The sequence below is a fragment of the Temnothorax nylanderi genome, unplaced genomic scaffold (genome assembly GCF_030848795.1).
Source record: "Temnothorax nylanderi isolate EJ_2023f unplaced genomic scaffold, tnyl_v1.0 TNYL_tig0109_pilon, whole genome shotgun sequence".
Taxonomy (NCBI): domain Eukaryota; kingdom Metazoa; phylum Arthropoda; class Insecta; order Hymenoptera; family Formicidae; genus Temnothorax; species Temnothorax nylanderi.
This window is the reverse complement of record NW_027249171.1, coordinates 407,311-424,392: the sequence shown is the minus strand read 5'-3', so window position 1 is coordinate 424,392 and position 17,082 is coordinate 407,311. Positions and strand designations below refer to the sequence as shown.

The window sequence follows — 17,082 nt, the reverse complement described above, 5'->3', positions numbered from 1 at the left end:
GGAGCAGAGCTTACGCGAGTGCGAGGAATTGTTACAGAATGCCGTTACCAACCGACATGGAAGCGAAATTAGGAATGTTTGGTGTAAAACTCGGGGCAGATGGCGCCATGGCGTCCAGTCCTGTCATGGCGGCGTCACCAACACTAACTCAATATACATGTATGTGTTGGTGTATCTGTGAGCACATCCGTGAGATATAAGGTCTGTTTTCTGTTGCTGCACTGCTGAACTAGTGCACTAAAGTGCACTAGAGTGCACTAGTTCAGCAGTGCAGCAACAGAAAACAGACCTTATATCTCACGGATGTGCTCACAGATACACCAACACATACATGTATATTGAGTTAGTGTTGGTGACGCCGCCATGACAGGACTGGACGCCATGGCGCCATCTGCCCCGAGTTTTACACCAAACATTCCTAATTGCTGCACCAGATAGTTCTTGCAGGTATGGCGGATCAAGTCGCGAGAAAGGTTTCGCCCGACGAGGTAAAAGAGGATCAGGATAAGGCCAAGTGGAAACATGCTTACAGGTTAGGTATGGTGTGTTATTAATTATCATCGATAATTAAGACCTATTGAATGCGACCTCTCCATTCTGAACCATCTTTCAGAACACCAGAAATGGAGGAACTTGTGTTCATGCATTCTTTGTGTGTTCTACAGAAAATCAGTCCGGAATAGGTAGTTTATAAAGAGGTGTACGAAACGAATAAGATGTACATGCGAGGTGTCACGGCGATAGAACCCGAATGATTGCCGAAATTTGCTCCCATGCTATGCATCTTAGTGAACCATTGGTTGATCCACTGCCAAGGTATTTTTATCACAATTGTTGCTTTATAATGATTTTCCTACTTATTTATAAAGATATTAATCTTTATTATAATCGAATATTATTCTCATTTATAGATATAATCAAGGAACTGGGAAGATTATTTGCCGCGTGTCTGGTACATTCGGAAAGGCCGGATGGGCACTACCATCGATGGGTATAGAGCATCCGTGGACGGTGTCAAGTGGTTCGTGTATTTCTTCTTAAAGCCCCTTGCACAATGCCAGGCAACAGGCAATAGGAACAGGGAATATAAATCAGAAATCATGTATAAATGCAGAATAAACAGTGACACAGGCAATAGACACAGAGTTTCCGTCACGTTGGAAATTCTGTGCCTATTGCCTGTTGCCAACCAATCATAACATTCGAATTTTTTAGGTTGTAATTAACGATTTTTTGGTTATTTCCTGTTCCTATTGCCTGTTGCCTGGCATTGTGCAAGGGGCTTAAAGGGTCAAGTGTGCCCTAAGCTGAAACGATTTGTTCCGTCGCTGCTGACGACACCTGGGAGCATCACCAAGTCATGGGCCAGGTAAATCGTTATTCTATCTCCTTTCGATTTCACGTTGATTCATCGAATAGATTACATCAATTCAATACGATTTTTTCAGGTTGATACCACGCACTCAAGCAATAGTACAAACGCTGCAGTCGCAGGAGTCGTGTCCAAAGACAAACTGCTAGAAATCTGGGGTTCGGATAAAAAATGTGAGATTTTCATTTATAAAATAATATTTAGATATTATCATAGACTTCTATACAATACTAGACCGCTGACAGGCATCTCGGCCGTGATGTTTGCCGCCATGTTGATTTTAGTCAAGATATGCTATACTACAGATTCTATACAAGTGGTTTTATACAAGATTTCTATACAATAGTCTGGCATATACAGAATGTCCAAAAGAAAGGGTTTAATACTACAGGAGTAGTGGTTCGATTTCGGCATCCAAGTACGCTACACGTCGAAGGCATGACTTACAAACTTATTGATAACATGGTACCAATATTTAACACAAAAACATTCGTCTGCTTCGTTATGTACTGTAATAACGAATGCAGATAAACTCACATCATGAGCAACTGAACACCCGATAGTGACTTAATTCAATATGGCCGCACCCTTCACTACCACTTGCATCTCGCACTCGCATCAGCTTTTCGGCAGTGCGTCCATAGATGTTAGTGGTCTAGTATAAAAGAGTCTGTGGATATTATATATTTATAATATTATATATATATATATATAACAATATTATTATATATTTACAACATTATGATAATTATATATATATTATATATATATATTTATATAGCTAATTTTGCATATTGTTTCGCGATTAACGCTGGAATGTTTTAATTTTAGTTCTGTTGTCAGCTTACCAGAAGTGGCTGCCGGAATCCGCGCACGCAGAAGTGGCACAGATATGGCCGCCTTTGTAATTAAGAATAAAACATTAGGATTGTAATTATACAGTTTTTTAGATAATTAAATTATTTTATATATGAAAAAAAATCGAAATGCATCAGTTTTAGCCCTCCAGCAAGGGGTCGATTGCGTATCTTGAAATAATGAGGTAAAAATTACAAAAATGAGAAAATTTATTAGCGTATCTATGATTTTATTTATCAAAATCTAGTAAAATCTGTTAACTTTTGTCATTTTTACCTCGTTTCAAGATACACAATCGACCTCCAGACGTACGCGGCGGTTTATTTTATCAACTTTAAAAGTTGGCGGGAAGTCGCCAACTATGCCAACTATCTCCCACTTATGCTACACCTCTCATGTCTCCTTACAGTGCCAGACTAGAGTCAAGCTCAACAGGGTCTTCTTTCCCCGCTAATTTTTCCAAGCCCGTTCCCTTGGCAGTGGTTTCGCTAGATAGTAGATAGGGACAGTGGGAATCTTGTTAATCCATTCATGCGCGTCACTAATTAGATGACGAGGCATTTGGCTATTTATATCACGCCATCGGCGCGTCTTACCGCTTCGGGACAGTGCGGTTCCTGCTAACAACGGGACCTGGCTGAGCGATCCTGCAGGTTAACGATTGGATCGCTCATCTTCGCAACAGGTTGCCCAAACAGTAAGGATACGAGATCCAGTGTAACTTTCGTTCTAAACCTTAAGAGAGTCATAGTTACTCCCGCCGTTTACCCGCGCTTGCTTTTCGTCATGACGGGAAGTCGACTTCTTGTCATGACGGAAAGTCGACTTTTAATCGGCGGTTTTTGAGACATTCGCCGACTTCAAGTCGACTTGAAGTCGACTTTCGTCCTTAAAAAAATCGACTTTTCTGCCAAGTCAGTTTCGGTAGAAGTCGGCTTCAAGTCGACTTAAAGTCGACTTTTTGCTCTTAGGGAAGTTACTACAGAAGTAACGCTCGCGTAAACGTAGTAAAGCCTTGTGTACACGATACTAGAAATCGGTCCGAGTTTCAGTTTAAGCCAATGAAACTGCTGCTTTTCTGTAAGAGCTGCAAGTTGATTGGCTTAAACCGAAACTCGGACGCAGTTCTAGCATCGTGGACACGAGGCTTTAAGGGGATCCTGGAGTGACAGCGACAAGGCATAATCGGTCTAAGCAATATCTTTGAATTGGCTGAACAGAATGGAAAATCCTTTTACACGATTAAAGTACGCACAAAAATGTAGAGGGCTGTACATGATTTTTTCTGATAAACTAAAAAAAAATTTTATTTTTATAAATATTGTCTTCACCTGACGACAATATTTGCTTTATACAAAAATTCTGCAGTTTTTATATAGAAAATAGTGATGCAGCCCTCTACAAAAAACTGTCAAGAATAATATCGTGCAATTAGAAGTAAGATTTGAAGCCTAAAAAAAAAGATATTACTTAGACCAGTGGAAGATGCAAGGTTAGGTGCTATCCTTGTCTATATCCTTGTCTATACAAGGACAGATATAGTCGGTGAGCACTTCTTTATCGACGCTGATCGAGTTCGCCTGCGGCTCCAGCATCCCCTTAAGGCCATTGCACGTTAAAACAAAGTTTTAGTCATAATCGTAAGGCCGTAAGAAAATAGACCAATCGCAGTCGATTATTCTCCTTGAGCTCGAAGAATAATCGAGTGTGATTGGTCTATTTTCTTACGACCTTACGGTTATGACTAAAACTTTGTTACGTGCAATGGCCTTTAAGCGTCGTCTACAATGGCAGCAGGAGTATACAGTAAGACGTAAGCAGTAAGCTATTGACCAACCATAGTCGATTATTCTTGAATTGCAAAAATCCCATTAGTCAATAACTTACTGCTTACGTCTTACTGTATACTCCTGCTGCCATTGTAGACGACGCTTTACGTTCTATGAAAAGTGTGTGTGCCCTGCTTTACTGTTGCGCAGCGCTTCGAACTTCGAAATCTTTCCGTTTTGTCAATGCGCATGAAGCGCTTTAAATCGGAACGACTTTCTATGCAGTCTACGCGCTTCATGCGTAAAGGCCATCGCACACAAAATTGCATAGGCTGCATAAGGGCTCAGTCACAATGAGAAAAATAAGGAATAAGATAAAGGAATAAGGAATAAGGGAATGTCGCATCTCACTTCAGTACATGTACATTAAAGTGAGATGCAACATGCCTTATTCCTTATTCCTTTATCTTATTCCTTATTTTTCTCATTGTGACTGAGCCTTAAGCATAGCATCCCTAAGAGCAAAAAGTCGACTTTAAGTCGACTTGAAGTCGACTTCTACCGAAACTGACTTGGCAGAGAAGTCGACTTTTTTAAGGACGAAAGTCGACTTGAAGTCGACTTGAAGTCGGCGAATGTCGCAAAAACCACCGACTTAAAGTCGACTTCCCGTCATGACGAAAAGTCGACTTCCCGCTAACTTTTAAAGTCGATAAAATAAGCCGCCGCGTACGTCTGGAGGTCGGTTGTGTACCTTGAAACGAGGTGAAAATGACAAAAGTTAACAGATTTTATTAGATTTTGATAAATAAAATCGTAGATACGCTAATGAATTTTCTCACTTTTGTAATTTTTACCTCATTATTTCAAGATACACAATCGACCCCTTGCTGGAGGGCTAAAACTGATGCATTTCGATTTTTTTTCATATATAAAATAATTTAATTATCTAAAAAACTGTATAATTACAATCCTAATGTTTTATTCTTAATTACAAAGGCGGCCATATCTGTGCCACTTCTGCGTGCGCGTATTCCGGCAGCCACTTCTGGTAAGCTGACAACAGAACTAAAATTATAAATATATAATATCCACAGACTTTTATACTAGACCACTAACATCTATGGACGCACTGCCGAAAAGCTGATGCGAGTGCGAGGTGCAAGTGTTAGTGAAGGGTGCGGCCATATTGAATTAAGAATAAGTCACTATCGGATGTTCAGTTGCTCATGATGTGCGTTTATCTGCATTCGTTATTACAGTACATAACGAAGCAGGCGAATGTTTTTGTGTTAAATATTGGTACATGTTATCAATAAGTTTGTAAGTCATGTCTTCGACGAGTAGCGTACTTGGATGCCGAAATCGAACCACTACTCCTGTAGTATTAAACCCTTTCTTTTGGACATTCTGTATATGCCAGACTATTGTATAGAAATCTTGTATAAAACCACTTGTATAGAATCTGTAGTACCTATAGCATATCTTGACTAAAATCAACATGGCGGCAAGCATCACGGCCGAGATGCCTGTCAGCGGTCTAGTATTGTATAGAAGTCTATGATAATATCTAAATATTATTTTATAAATTAAAATCTCACATTTTTTATCCGAACCCCAGATTTCTAGCAGTTTGTCTTTGGACACGACTCCCTGCGACTGCAGCGTTTGTACTACTATTGCTTGAGTGCGTGGTATCAACCTGAAAAAATCGTATTGAATTGATGTAATCTATTCGATGAATCAACGTGAAATCGAAAGGAGATAGAATAAAGGCTCAGTCACAATGAGTGGAATAAGGAATAAGATAAAGGAATAAGGAATAAGGCATGTTGCATCTCACTTTAATGTACGTGTACTGAAGTGAGATGCGACATTCCCTTATTCCTTATTCCTTTATCTTATTCCTTATTTTTGTCATTGTGTCTGAGCCTTAACGATTTACCTGGCCCATGACTTGGTGATGCTCCCAAGTGTCGTCAGCAGCGACGGGACAAATCGTTTCAGCTTAGGGCACACTTGACCCTCCAAGAAGAAATACGCGAACCACTTGACACCGTCCACGGATGCTCTATATCCATCGATGATAGTGCCCATCCGGCCTTTCCGAATGTACCAGACACGCGGCAAATAATCTTCCCGGTTTCTTGATTATATCTATAAATGAGAATAATATTCGATTATAATAAAGATTAATATCTTTATAAATAAGTAGGAAAAACATTATAAAGCAACAATTGTGATAAAAATACCTTGGCAGTGGATCAACCAATGGTTCACTAAGATGCATAGCATGGGAGCGAATTTCGGCAATCATTCGGGTTCTATCGCCGTGACACCTCGCATGTACATCTTATTCGTTTCGTACACATCTTTATAAACTACCTATTCCGAACTGATTTTCCGTAGAACACACAAAGAATGCATGAACACAAGTTCCTCCATTTCTGGTGTTCTGAAAGATGGTTCAGAATGGAGAGGTCGCATTCAATAGGTCTTAATTATCGATGATAATTAATAACACACCATACCTAACCTGTAAGCATGTTTCCACTTGGCCTTATCCTGATCCTCTTTTAGATCCGCCATACCTGCAAGAACTATCTGGCGCAGCAATTTCGCTTCCATGTCGGTTGGTAACGGCATTCTGTAACAATTTTTGTTGTAGACAACCATCTCAAACATATTGCAACGTACATACAGTCAAATTCCAGTATTCTGATCTAATCGAGGAAGTCAACGGGAAGACAATGATGACGAAGACTGTGAATGACGACGACGACGACGTTTCGTGGCGGTGGTTGATAGCGCGGCGCTTTACGACGTCTTATCGTGTCCTGTCTCGCGGCACGTATTCCTCGCACTCGCGTAAGCTCTGCTCCTCCAGCCTCCTCGAGATTCGCCGCCATATTGATGATGCAAGACGCGCCGCTTGACTGTTTTCCGTCTTTTTATAAGTCGACTATTTAGAAGTCGACTTTTAGTCGACTTTCCGCTATTTTTATAAGTCGACTATTTAGAAGTCGACTTTTAGTCGACTTTCCGCCATTTTTAGAAGTCGACTAGAAGTCGACTTATAAAAGTCGACTTGCCGTCGACTTTCCGTCAACTGTGCTCTTAGGGAGGTTACGTATACTACGTTTACGCGAGCGTTACTTCTGTAGTAACTTACGATAATTCACTCGTTTACGCGGAGTAAATTATCGTAAGTTACTACAAAATCCCGTTTACGCGAAGGAATTAACGTAAGTACCTACAGAAGTAACGCTTGCGTAAACGTAGTAGTAGGCACTTTCAAATCGACATCCCTCGATAGCAGCGACCCCACACAAAATGACTTCGATATTGGAGTCACCCCCACCACTGAAATTCTATCGAGTTGAGAGACCTGTATGTAAGACCGTGGTCTCTACAAAACGCCCTTTCAGACCCCTTGGGGTAATAAAGTATCATTTCTATCTATCTATGTATCTATCTAGTAATTAAAAAAAATTTTTTTTAATTTTTCAGAAAATTAACAATTAAATAAAAATAATTTTTTATCCTTGACTCTGAAACAAGTTGTCTTGGCAAAAACAAGTATGAACATGAGGTAACTGACATTATTACAATCAGAGATACTGGGCAAGACGAAGGGGACGGATATACGCGATTGGTCAAAACCTGTTAACGTGTTACTTAACGTTTTATGAAAAGTGTGTGTGGCTAGCATTAGAGCCATCGCACACGAAATGCATAGCTTAGCATAAGCGTATTATTACTAGCGCTACTTGTACTTGCCAGTCATCTCGGTGGAAAATTGAAAATCTCTTATTAATGTATAATTTCTTATTAAAAAAATCCAATGTGATCCCCCGAAAAGTGATCCCCCGATTCAAAAGTACTTTATTATCAATATTTTTTTAGACCTTTTTGTATATATGTGGTATTGTTGGTGTAGATTTTGCATATTGTAACAAATTTTAAAAATTCCAAAAAATAAATCCAATATGGCGGACTCAAATATTTGCGAATTTTTAAAACTTTATATTTTAACCTTTTTTGTACACATAAGGTTTTTAAAAGAAGCAATAAAAAACAGAAAAAACATTCAAAGAAAGTCGATAATAAACAATTAAACTTTATTTATATTAAAAAATATAATTTTGTGAAAAAAACAATAATTCTCAAACTTAAATGTTTGATAAAGTTGGTGTGATTGAAGAAAAGATGGTTTAATCAACGAAAATTATATATATGTTGCTTTATCTAGAGTGAAATCATTTGATTCAGTTATTAAGTTTTTCTAGGTAACCAACGTCAAGTTAGAAACGTTAAAAATATCAAGAAATTATATTTTTACATAAAATTCACAATTATTTGTTTATAATTATTATTATAATTAAATTGTAATTGTTATATTGATGGGAAAGGTGTTGAGGGGGGGGAGGGTGCAAAGCACGTTTATAGTTTATCTAGTAATTGCAAATTTTCCCAAAAAACACGAATTTTCAGTATGAAAAAATTATTTAGTATAGTTAACGTCATCGTTTTTTTTCTAATGCAACTAATATACTCCTAAAAACGGATACTTTACAAAATTAATAAATGTTAATTTTTTGAAAAAATTAGTAATATATTTTCTAATAATTATCTACTAATTGTTCAAATAATTAATTTTTAAAAACTACTAATTTTTAAAAAAATTAAATATATTTTTTTCTAAATGAGTAATTTTTTTAAAAATTGACAATTTATTTTATATAATGGCCAATTTTTAAATTATGAGCAATATATTTCTGATTATTTATTAATTTTTCAGACAGAGTATTATATTTTCAATCAATTAATAATTATTTTAAATTTAGAGCTTAGTATTTTATTAATTACCAATTTTTTGTTAATTATATAACGATGAGATTTCGCTCGATAAAACAACAGCAATATAAATACAAAAAACGGCCAATATCGAGCACTTCAAGATGTTAAAAATGTATTAATTAATTTCACAGTATACAGTCAGTCGACGTTTCGGCCTAACTTGGTATTCTTCAGGACATTAAAAATCCAAACCGTTAACGCATTACAAAGACTCTTCTTCCCTTACAATAACCGAATCAAATCACAAACGCTACTATTTACAATATTTAGATCCCACCGAAGTATGTGGAGAATTGGTCATAATGAAGTCTACTTCGGCGGGATCTTAATATTGTAAATAGTAGCGTTTGTGATTTGATTCGGTTATTGTAAGGGTGCATCCCGATGAAGAAGGAATAGCGGAACGGAACAGTAACGGAAAAGAGATATGGTGGGGGGTTAACCAATCAGAGTAGTTCCGTTTCAATTCCATTCCGTGTTATAGTGAGTGGGTTCCCCATGGCACGGAGCTGTTACGGAACGGAAAAGAAACGGACAAATTTGTAACTGTATGAGAATAGAGAGTTCGAATTTTATTTGAACTAAGTGAGATGAAAGAACAGTACATAGAAATGTTTCGTAAATTTAATGTTATAATCATGAATAACTTTGGATAAAAGTTTGTTAATACATTGCGCAATAGCAGCAGAAATGAAAGTGTCATAAGGTATTAAATACAGTGAATAATCATAATATTAAATACATCATTCACAAGATTCAATAAGCAGTAGTAAATGAACACAAATTCAAATAAGTATAAACTTTCAATATAATCGCTGCAGGAATTCAAAGATGATTTCATTGAGTAAAGATCAAGCATTGGTATGTAAATATCCTTCTCAATATAAATATTGATATCTTCAAACGGAAAGAAATACTTCAAGGTTTGCCACAATCGAAATACCTTGCTTAATATAAACTTAAAGGGATAAAGTTCCGAAAACGCCCGACCTCCGATTTCGATGAAACTTTGTAAAAAGCTTCGTTTTGAGTTGAAATGAAAGCCCTTAAAAGAAATTTTGGCGACTCCTATGATAAAGCCATTTTTTAAGATAAAATGATAAAAAATATAGGCTGTTCTTCCGAAAATGTCCGTGCTCCGATTTAGGTGAAACTTTGTGATGAAATACTTTTAAAGCGCGTCACTAATCTATACGCCGAAGCGAGGGAGGAGCTACCGCACCTCCCCCGAAAGCAGGGGGGGGTGTGGGTAAACCTCGGTTCGCGTGAAAAGTGTATGCGTGAACTATTTCGGGGCTACCGCACCTCCCCCGAAAGCAGGGGGGGTGTGGGTGAACCTCGGTTCGCGTGAAAAGTGTATGCGTGAACTATTTCGGGGCTACCGCACCTCCCCCGAAAGCAGGGGGGGGGGGTGTGGGTGAACCTCGGTTCGCGTGAAAAGTGTATGCGTGAACTATTTCGGGGCTACCGCACCTCCCCCGAAAGCAGGGGGGGTGTGGGTGAACCTCGGTTCGCGTGAAAAGTGTATACAGCAGAACAGTTAAATATTAGTAAAGCGCGTCATCTTACCTATGTGGATTATCACATGGGTTCGTGGCGTGCTTTACAAGCTTGTTTATATATACATACTAGCTATTCTGCTATAAGTATATAATAAAAATATAAAATTATTCAATAAAAACAGTATATATTCAATTTATAACATCCCGTACAATTATGAAGGTCTTCGTATATTTTTTATCATTTCATCTTAAAAAATAGCTTTATCATAGGAGTCGCCAAAATTCCTTTTAAGGACTTTCATTTCAACTCAAAACGAAGCTTTTCACAAAGTTTCATCGAAATCGGAGGTCGGGCGTTTTCGGAACTCCACCCAACTAAAGAAATAAACATGTGTTTTCGAGGATGGCTAAGCCACATTAAAAGAGTTATACATAACATGCATATAAACAACCTTAATTTCAAAGGTTTGCTCAAGATAATAATTAATATCTTTGATTTAAATAAGGTGTTAATACGAGAAATATTTCTATAAGAAATATACGCTGACTCTAAATAATACTTGTAATTGGAAAGAACGCAACGCTGAGAATAATACACGCGAGAATAATATTTAAATTAAACGCAGATACAATTAATATTTAACAGAAAACGCAAAGGCTCTTCACATTTAAGATGAACACGGAAGTCAGTAATCTTTTATTAACGTTAAGATGTGAGAGCAGATTATTGCAAATTTCTGCAAAAGATATCCTTTAATCAGTTTAAACAATTAAGCAAGTATTCTCAAAATAAATAGAGGAATATTAATTTACTTGTTACTAAATAAATCCGCTGGTTCGGATTTAATCTCTTTTATAATCTTTCGATTAGTCAAATTACATCCTTCGGAATAATGCGCATGAAGGAAATATGATACTCTTGCACCGAAGTGCCTCATCGAGACGTCTCTAAGGATGCTGTAATCATGAGGATGATTACAGAATTACTCGTTTTTAAATATATGGAACTGCCAGTATTGGCAAAGGTACCTTACCTCAGGAATTTCACAAAGCCGATATGTTCCGAGGGGAACGGAAAAGGATCAACATTTGATCTTAATGGCCTCTCTCATTATTACGACCGCGTTGCGTGTAACGCAAACGCGGTGGCCATCCACTTGGCGAAGGCCGCTCGTTTGTAATTTCGGCTATTGAACGATTCGTTCCTCTCAAGAAGATTGCAAGGAATCTCCTTCCCGCTACGGATTTCCCATGAACGGGAGGATGCTCGGGATACCGAGTCTCGTTGATATCGAAGGATCTACTTCCTTCTTGAATGTTCTAAATATAGCGTATCTACGCTTCGTTACGTGCTCACTCGTCGAGCTTCTGAAGAAGAATGACGACACACTCGTTGCCGGAAGCCGGAAGGGCGTTAACTACGAAAGCGCCACGCAGTGACACGCATGCGTGATATTGGAACTGCCGCTCTGACATCGGCATCGCATTTATGACTATAGTGTGTTTACGGGAGGTCGATAAAGAAGCAAAGGGAATTATTGATTCTACTCGTCTACATTACCATCCTGTTTTTTATTCTAGGAAGCTCTGATCTTCCTTACCATTAATTCAAATACCTTCTAGATTTTAAACAGTAACCTATCCTGTCGAAAGTTCGCGAATAAGTGCTTGGCAGTGGATCGATCGCTTTGCAACATATTTTTGCAAATAAAGAGCAATATGTCGTCATTGGTAGGTATTATATGTGAAAATAAAATATATATGTTAAAATATAAAATTACTGAAGAAAGAAGACATCGTCAAGGAGACAGCAACAATTTAATTAATGAAATGGCAAATAATGATTCCTTAATTTTATATTAACATATAACATATAACGCATTAACATATTAACATAGGATTTTAACATATATATTTTATTTTCACATATAATACCTACCAATAACGACATATTGCTCTTTATTTGCAAAAATATGTTGCAAAGCGATCGATTCACAGCTGCCAAGCACTTAAGGTGCCATTTCACGTTGACGCTCGACGCTCATTTTCAGCGAGCAAAAATCTTCAAATATAATATATTTTATTTATGTAGATATATAAATTTACTTATATAATATAAATAAGTTAAAAATATTATTTCTAGGGTCATGTGGTTTCGCTTTGACGCTAGCGTCAAGAAATAAAGCTGAATTTATTCAACATCCAGCGTTGACGCTGAATCGTCGTTGATCGTCTCAGTACAATCAAAAATAGTCTTCGAAATACGTAAAATATTAATTATTTTCAAGTAATATCTTTAAGTAATAATATTTTACGAATATATATATATAAATAAAAAATATTATTTCTGAAGATTTTTTGCTCACTGAAGATGAGCGTCAAGCCGATCAAGCGTCAACGTGAAAAGGCACCTTTATTCGCAAACTTTCGACAGGATAGGTTACAAATTTTTCCGTTTCTTTTCCGTTCCGTAATAGTTAGGGAGCTGGGTGCCAAAATTTCTATATGATTTGTTCATGTGGCAGACATTATTAATAGCGATAATTGTACCATAAGAATAAACATTAAGGACCGCGTCTGCCACCATGGTAACGCTGCGTTGTCAATTGACAGCGCTTCGAATTTGTTTAAAAAAAAGGGGGTACTATATGATTTGTTCATGTCTGCCTCTGAGGCTGATGTTCAGAATCCTTCTGAAAACGAAGAAAATCGAAGAGGCAGACATCCAGGGCTCTGACTTTTGTAGTAATCAATTTTTCAAGTTTTTTTTATGATTTAAAAAAGTGTATATGAAGTGTACACTTAGCAGACCTGAATTGTTCGATTAAAGACAATGTGAAGGACCACAGAAAAATGGTCTGCCAGCATGTTGCCTCTGCGTTGTCAATTGACAGCGCTTCAAAAATGTTAAAAAAAAGTTGTGCTATATCATGTGTTCATGTCTGCCTCTTGGACTGATGTTTAGATTTCTTATAAAAAAGAAGAAAATCGATGAGGCAAACATCCAGGCCTCTGATATTCCAAAGGCAGACCATTTGAATATATTTTTGAAAAACTCGACACTCGCGCCAAGCTACAAGTGCTTTTTTTTACTTTTTTATTACCTGTTGGGTTGAGTTAATAAAAATTACTAAACAAAATAATATTATTAAAACTATTAATAATAACAATAATCAGCCGTAATACCCGCTTTCCTTTGATTCTCCTTGAATTTCAAAAAATTGTACAGTTCAAAATCAGTGAGCAAAATGTCTGCCAAATTTTTTTCGTATTCAGGGAGTCATAATGAATCGAATGGACGCAACTAGAACCATGAGCAAATGACTTAATAGAGCTTTTTTTTTTTACATTTTTACAACTACGTCCCGTGATAATGCAGAGCCCTGGATGTCTGCCTCATGGATTTTCTTCGTTTTCAGGATGATTTTGACCATCAGCCTCAGAGGCAGACATGAGCAAATGATTTAGTACCCATTTTTTTTTTACAATTTTGAAGCGCTGTAACGCAAAAACGCAGCGACGTAGGATCTTAGATGACTGAACCAAATCGATTCGTATTGATCTGAACTTTAATCCCTATCGATGTGAAACATGAACAAATCATATACCGATTTGGCACCCAGCTCCCTAACTATAAAGCCGGTATCAGACTACGCATTGGAAATTAAGATTAAAGATTGAAGATTTAAGATTGTTTAATCACACTAGCAACGCATTGGAAATTGAGATTAAAGATTGAAGATTTAGTGTCTGAGCAGAATAGCTAACTTATAATTTCAAGACAGTGTTTTATGCTTTAAATCTTTGTTTTTAGCAACGCACAATACTGTCTTGTGTCTCAAGTCTTAAACGAGTGTACAAAGTGTCAACATTGTAAGACTTGAGACATAAGACAGTATTGTGCGTTGCTAAAAACAAAGATTTAAAGCATAAAACACTGTCTTAAAATTATAAGTCAGCTATTCTGCTCAGGCCCTAAGGGGATGCTGGAGCCGCAGACGAACTCGATCAGCGTCGATAAAGAAGTGCTCACCGATTCTTACACATACATACATACAGAACGCAGGCGAACTCGATCAGCGTCGATAAAGAAGTGCTAACCGATTCTTACACATACCTACAGAGCGCCTGCTCTAGGGCTACCCGTTATACTGATCCGTATGTTTTTGGCTGAATTCGGGGAGACGCGTAACATGTGCATATGAAATTTTCAAGCACACTTTTCTCTTATACTAAAGCTCGCAGCTCATTTCTGCAAGCGCAGGATTCTTCTTTATTGTATTTCCGAGACCGCTGCCAGGTTTTTGTGTACGTACACAGTCTAAAACTTTTATGTGCAGCAAATGTTGTCATGAGTCGACCGCAGAATCAAAAATAAAACTGTAATTTTCTAATTTTTTTTCGTTTTTCATACGCAAATGGTGTCTGCGGTATTCGTTATCGTCCATACTTTAATTCTGGACAAAAAATTTTTAATTCGGTGAAATCAATCAAAAGATTAGTGTGTCTGAAAATTTCGCGGTAAAACAGAGCTGTCTCCAGCATCCCCTTAAAGATTGTTCAGAGCATTCTGAGCTATCAGACTACGCATTGGAGATTAAGATTAGAATTAAAGGTAAAATTTTGACCAATCAGAATGAAGTAGCCCAAGAGTGAAATTAGGGATTGAATTTTAGAGTTCAATCTATTTTTTTAATCTTTAATAGCAATCTCAGCCAATAGCCCTCTGACTTTTAGTGACGTGATAGTTGCGCGGTATCGTAGATATATTCAGTGTGCGATATAGATGACAGAAAGCAAAAAAGGTTCATTTTTCCAACAAATTTACTTTTTCGATATTTCAAGCAAAAGAACTTGATTAGAGAGTAAATATTTATCGTTTTTTAACTTTCGATATAGTTGTTAGGTTACATAAATATATTTATAGCTAAAATTGACACTATAATAGATAAATAAATAGTATATAGTATTAATTGTAGCTATGCCACCAAAAATACAAATATGGACTGACGAAAAAGAAAATGAATTGATATTTGAAGTTGAGAGACGGCCGATATTGTGGGATGTAAGCTGTGAAGCATATAAAAGAAACGATTTAAAACTTAACCAATGGCATGAAATAGCCCTAATCCTAGGACCGTCTTTCAATGGTATAAAAAGTCTTTTATATATTTTTGTGTATTATTTAATTTTATTTGGCGTTTTAATTATATTTGCGTTTTTTAAAATATACATTGTTTTATAAAAATAAAAAAAGAAAGTATACATCGTCGAGATAAATTAAATTTTTTTAAATTTTATAAACTTAAGTGGCATTCTACATTTCTTCAAATTACATTATACCTACACTGTTGGAAAATTTGTGTTAAATATAACATAAATCACATGTCCAAAACGGTCCACTCAAATTTTTGTGTCAGTTTAACATAATATGGATGTGTTAAATGGTAACATCGATACTATGTTAAAATATTTTAATAGAAAGGAAATGTTATTCTGATCGTAATTTGAGGTTAATTATGTGTATAAGATAAAATCAACATTCTTCTTCTGTAAATTTTTATTCTTACTTCTGTTATAAAGTAAAATCAACACTCTTTTTCTGTAAATTTTAACACATTTAATAAATACGTTTAAATTGTGTTACTTTAACATATTTTTTAAATTATTTTAATAATTTTACATTTTAAATTTGTAAAGTTCAATTAACATAGAAAGCATATGTTAAATCTACACACGTATGTGTTGATTATTTTACACAAAAATTTTAACAAGGACCTTTTTTTAACAAAACTACACAAATTTTCCAATAGTGTATATGTTATATTCTTACAGCTGATATGGTACAACATCGTTTTATTAGTATGAAACAAACTTTTATGAAAAATAATCGGAAAGCGCGTGAATCTAGAGAAAGATGCAGTGGAAAAAGTCCTGACGAAATTTTTAAACCAAAATGGAATCTTTATGATAAACTGCTGTTTTTAAAAAAGGCCTGTGCTCAGGCAGTCAGTCAGTCAAACTTAGATCAACAATTAGATCTTTCCAATTGCGAAATAGAATTTGAAAATAATACGGATGAAACACAACTTAATTTATATGATACACAGGTAAATTATAAAATACAAATATTAATAAAATATATAAATAATACACACACACACACACACACACACACACACACACACACACACACACACACACACACATATTTCAAAATAATAAATAATATATATAAATAATACATATTTTTTTAAAAATTACTTAATTTTACATTTTTAATTATTGTGAGCAGTTTATGATACAGTGCATTATTTTGACTACATATTTAATTTCAGCAATGTGTCGTATCTAATATTCCTGAAAATTCTTTAGATGCGACTCCATCCTGCGTAATTGAGACTCCATCCTGCGTAATTGAGACTATAACTTACCAAATTTTTTAGCGTCGTCTTCTTGTGAATCTGTATGAAATGTAATGCGAATAAGAAGTGTGAATGTGATTAAGGCGAACGAGCAACAGGGATTTAGTTATCTCAGTATATTTACAAAAGCTCCTCCTGATGAGCAGACACATTAAAGGAATGACACAAATATAAATTCACATATATGGCAAACACATAAAATAATAGCGCATTTGAACTTAAAGTAGAAGAATAATAATGTTTACATCATATAAATAAAAGAATGTTGAGCATATTATATAAATATTGGCAGTAAT

At 36.1% G+C, this 17,082-nt stretch overlaps 2 protein-coding genes and 1 long non-coding RNA gene across 12 annotated transcripts; 2 read left to right on the top strand and 1 right to left on the bottom strand.

The window, feature by feature from the left end:
• The first annotated feature begins 368 nt into the window (after positions 1-368).
• LOC139775999 (uncharacterized) lies at positions 369-2,353 on the top strand. Of its 7 annotated transcripts, XR_011718981.1 has the most exons (6): positions 378-537; positions 666-816; positions 912-1,021; positions 1,216-1,369; positions 1,449-1,545; positions 2,204-2,353. It is a non-coding gene; the product is annotated as an uncharacterized lncRNA (long non-coding RNA). The 7 variants fall into 7 exon arrangements; XR_011718985.1 differs by having other exon boundaries at positions 369-532; positions 614-816; positions 912-1,369; XR_011718984.1 differs by having other exon boundaries at positions 369-537; positions 614-816; positions 912-1,369.
• A 2,564-nt stretch (positions 2,354-4,917) lies between these two features.
• LOC139775998 (probable ATP-dependent RNA helicase DHX37) lies at positions 4,918-7,020 on the bottom strand. Of its 4 annotated transcripts, none has more exons than XM_071712387.1 (6): positions 6,701-7,020; positions 6,531-6,646; positions 6,252-6,454; positions 5,945-6,156; positions 5,601-5,701; positions 4,918-5,067 (listed from the first exon to the last, which is right to left on the bottom strand). In XM_071712387.1, the coding sequence occupies exons 4-6, from the start codon at positions 6,094-6,096 to the stop codon at positions 4,991-4,993; spliced, it is 330 nt and encodes a 109-aa protein (XP_071568488.1). In that variant the 5' UTR covers positions 6,097-6,156; positions 6,252-6,454; positions 6,531-6,646; positions 6,701-7,020; the 3' UTR covers positions 4,918-4,990. The 4 variants fall into 4 exon arrangements, 2 of the variants coding, with proteins under 2 accessions (XP_071568488.1, XP_071568489.1); XM_071712388.1 differs by having other exon boundaries at positions 4,918-5,055; XR_011718978.1 differs by having other exon boundaries at positions 4,918-5,701; positions 6,526-6,646.
• An 8,322-nt stretch (positions 7,021-15,342) lies between these two features.
• LOC139775978 (uncharacterized) lies at positions 15,343-16,990 on the top strand. Its single transcript, XM_071712364.1, has 3 exons — positions 15,343-15,511; positions 16,197-16,471; positions 16,700-16,990. The coding sequence occupies exons 1-3, from the start codon at positions 15,343-15,345 to the stop codon at positions 16,805-16,807; spliced, it is 552 nt and encodes a 183-aa protein (XP_071568465.1). The 3' UTR covers positions 16,808-16,990.
• Positions 16,991-17,082: the final 92 nt, after the last annotated feature.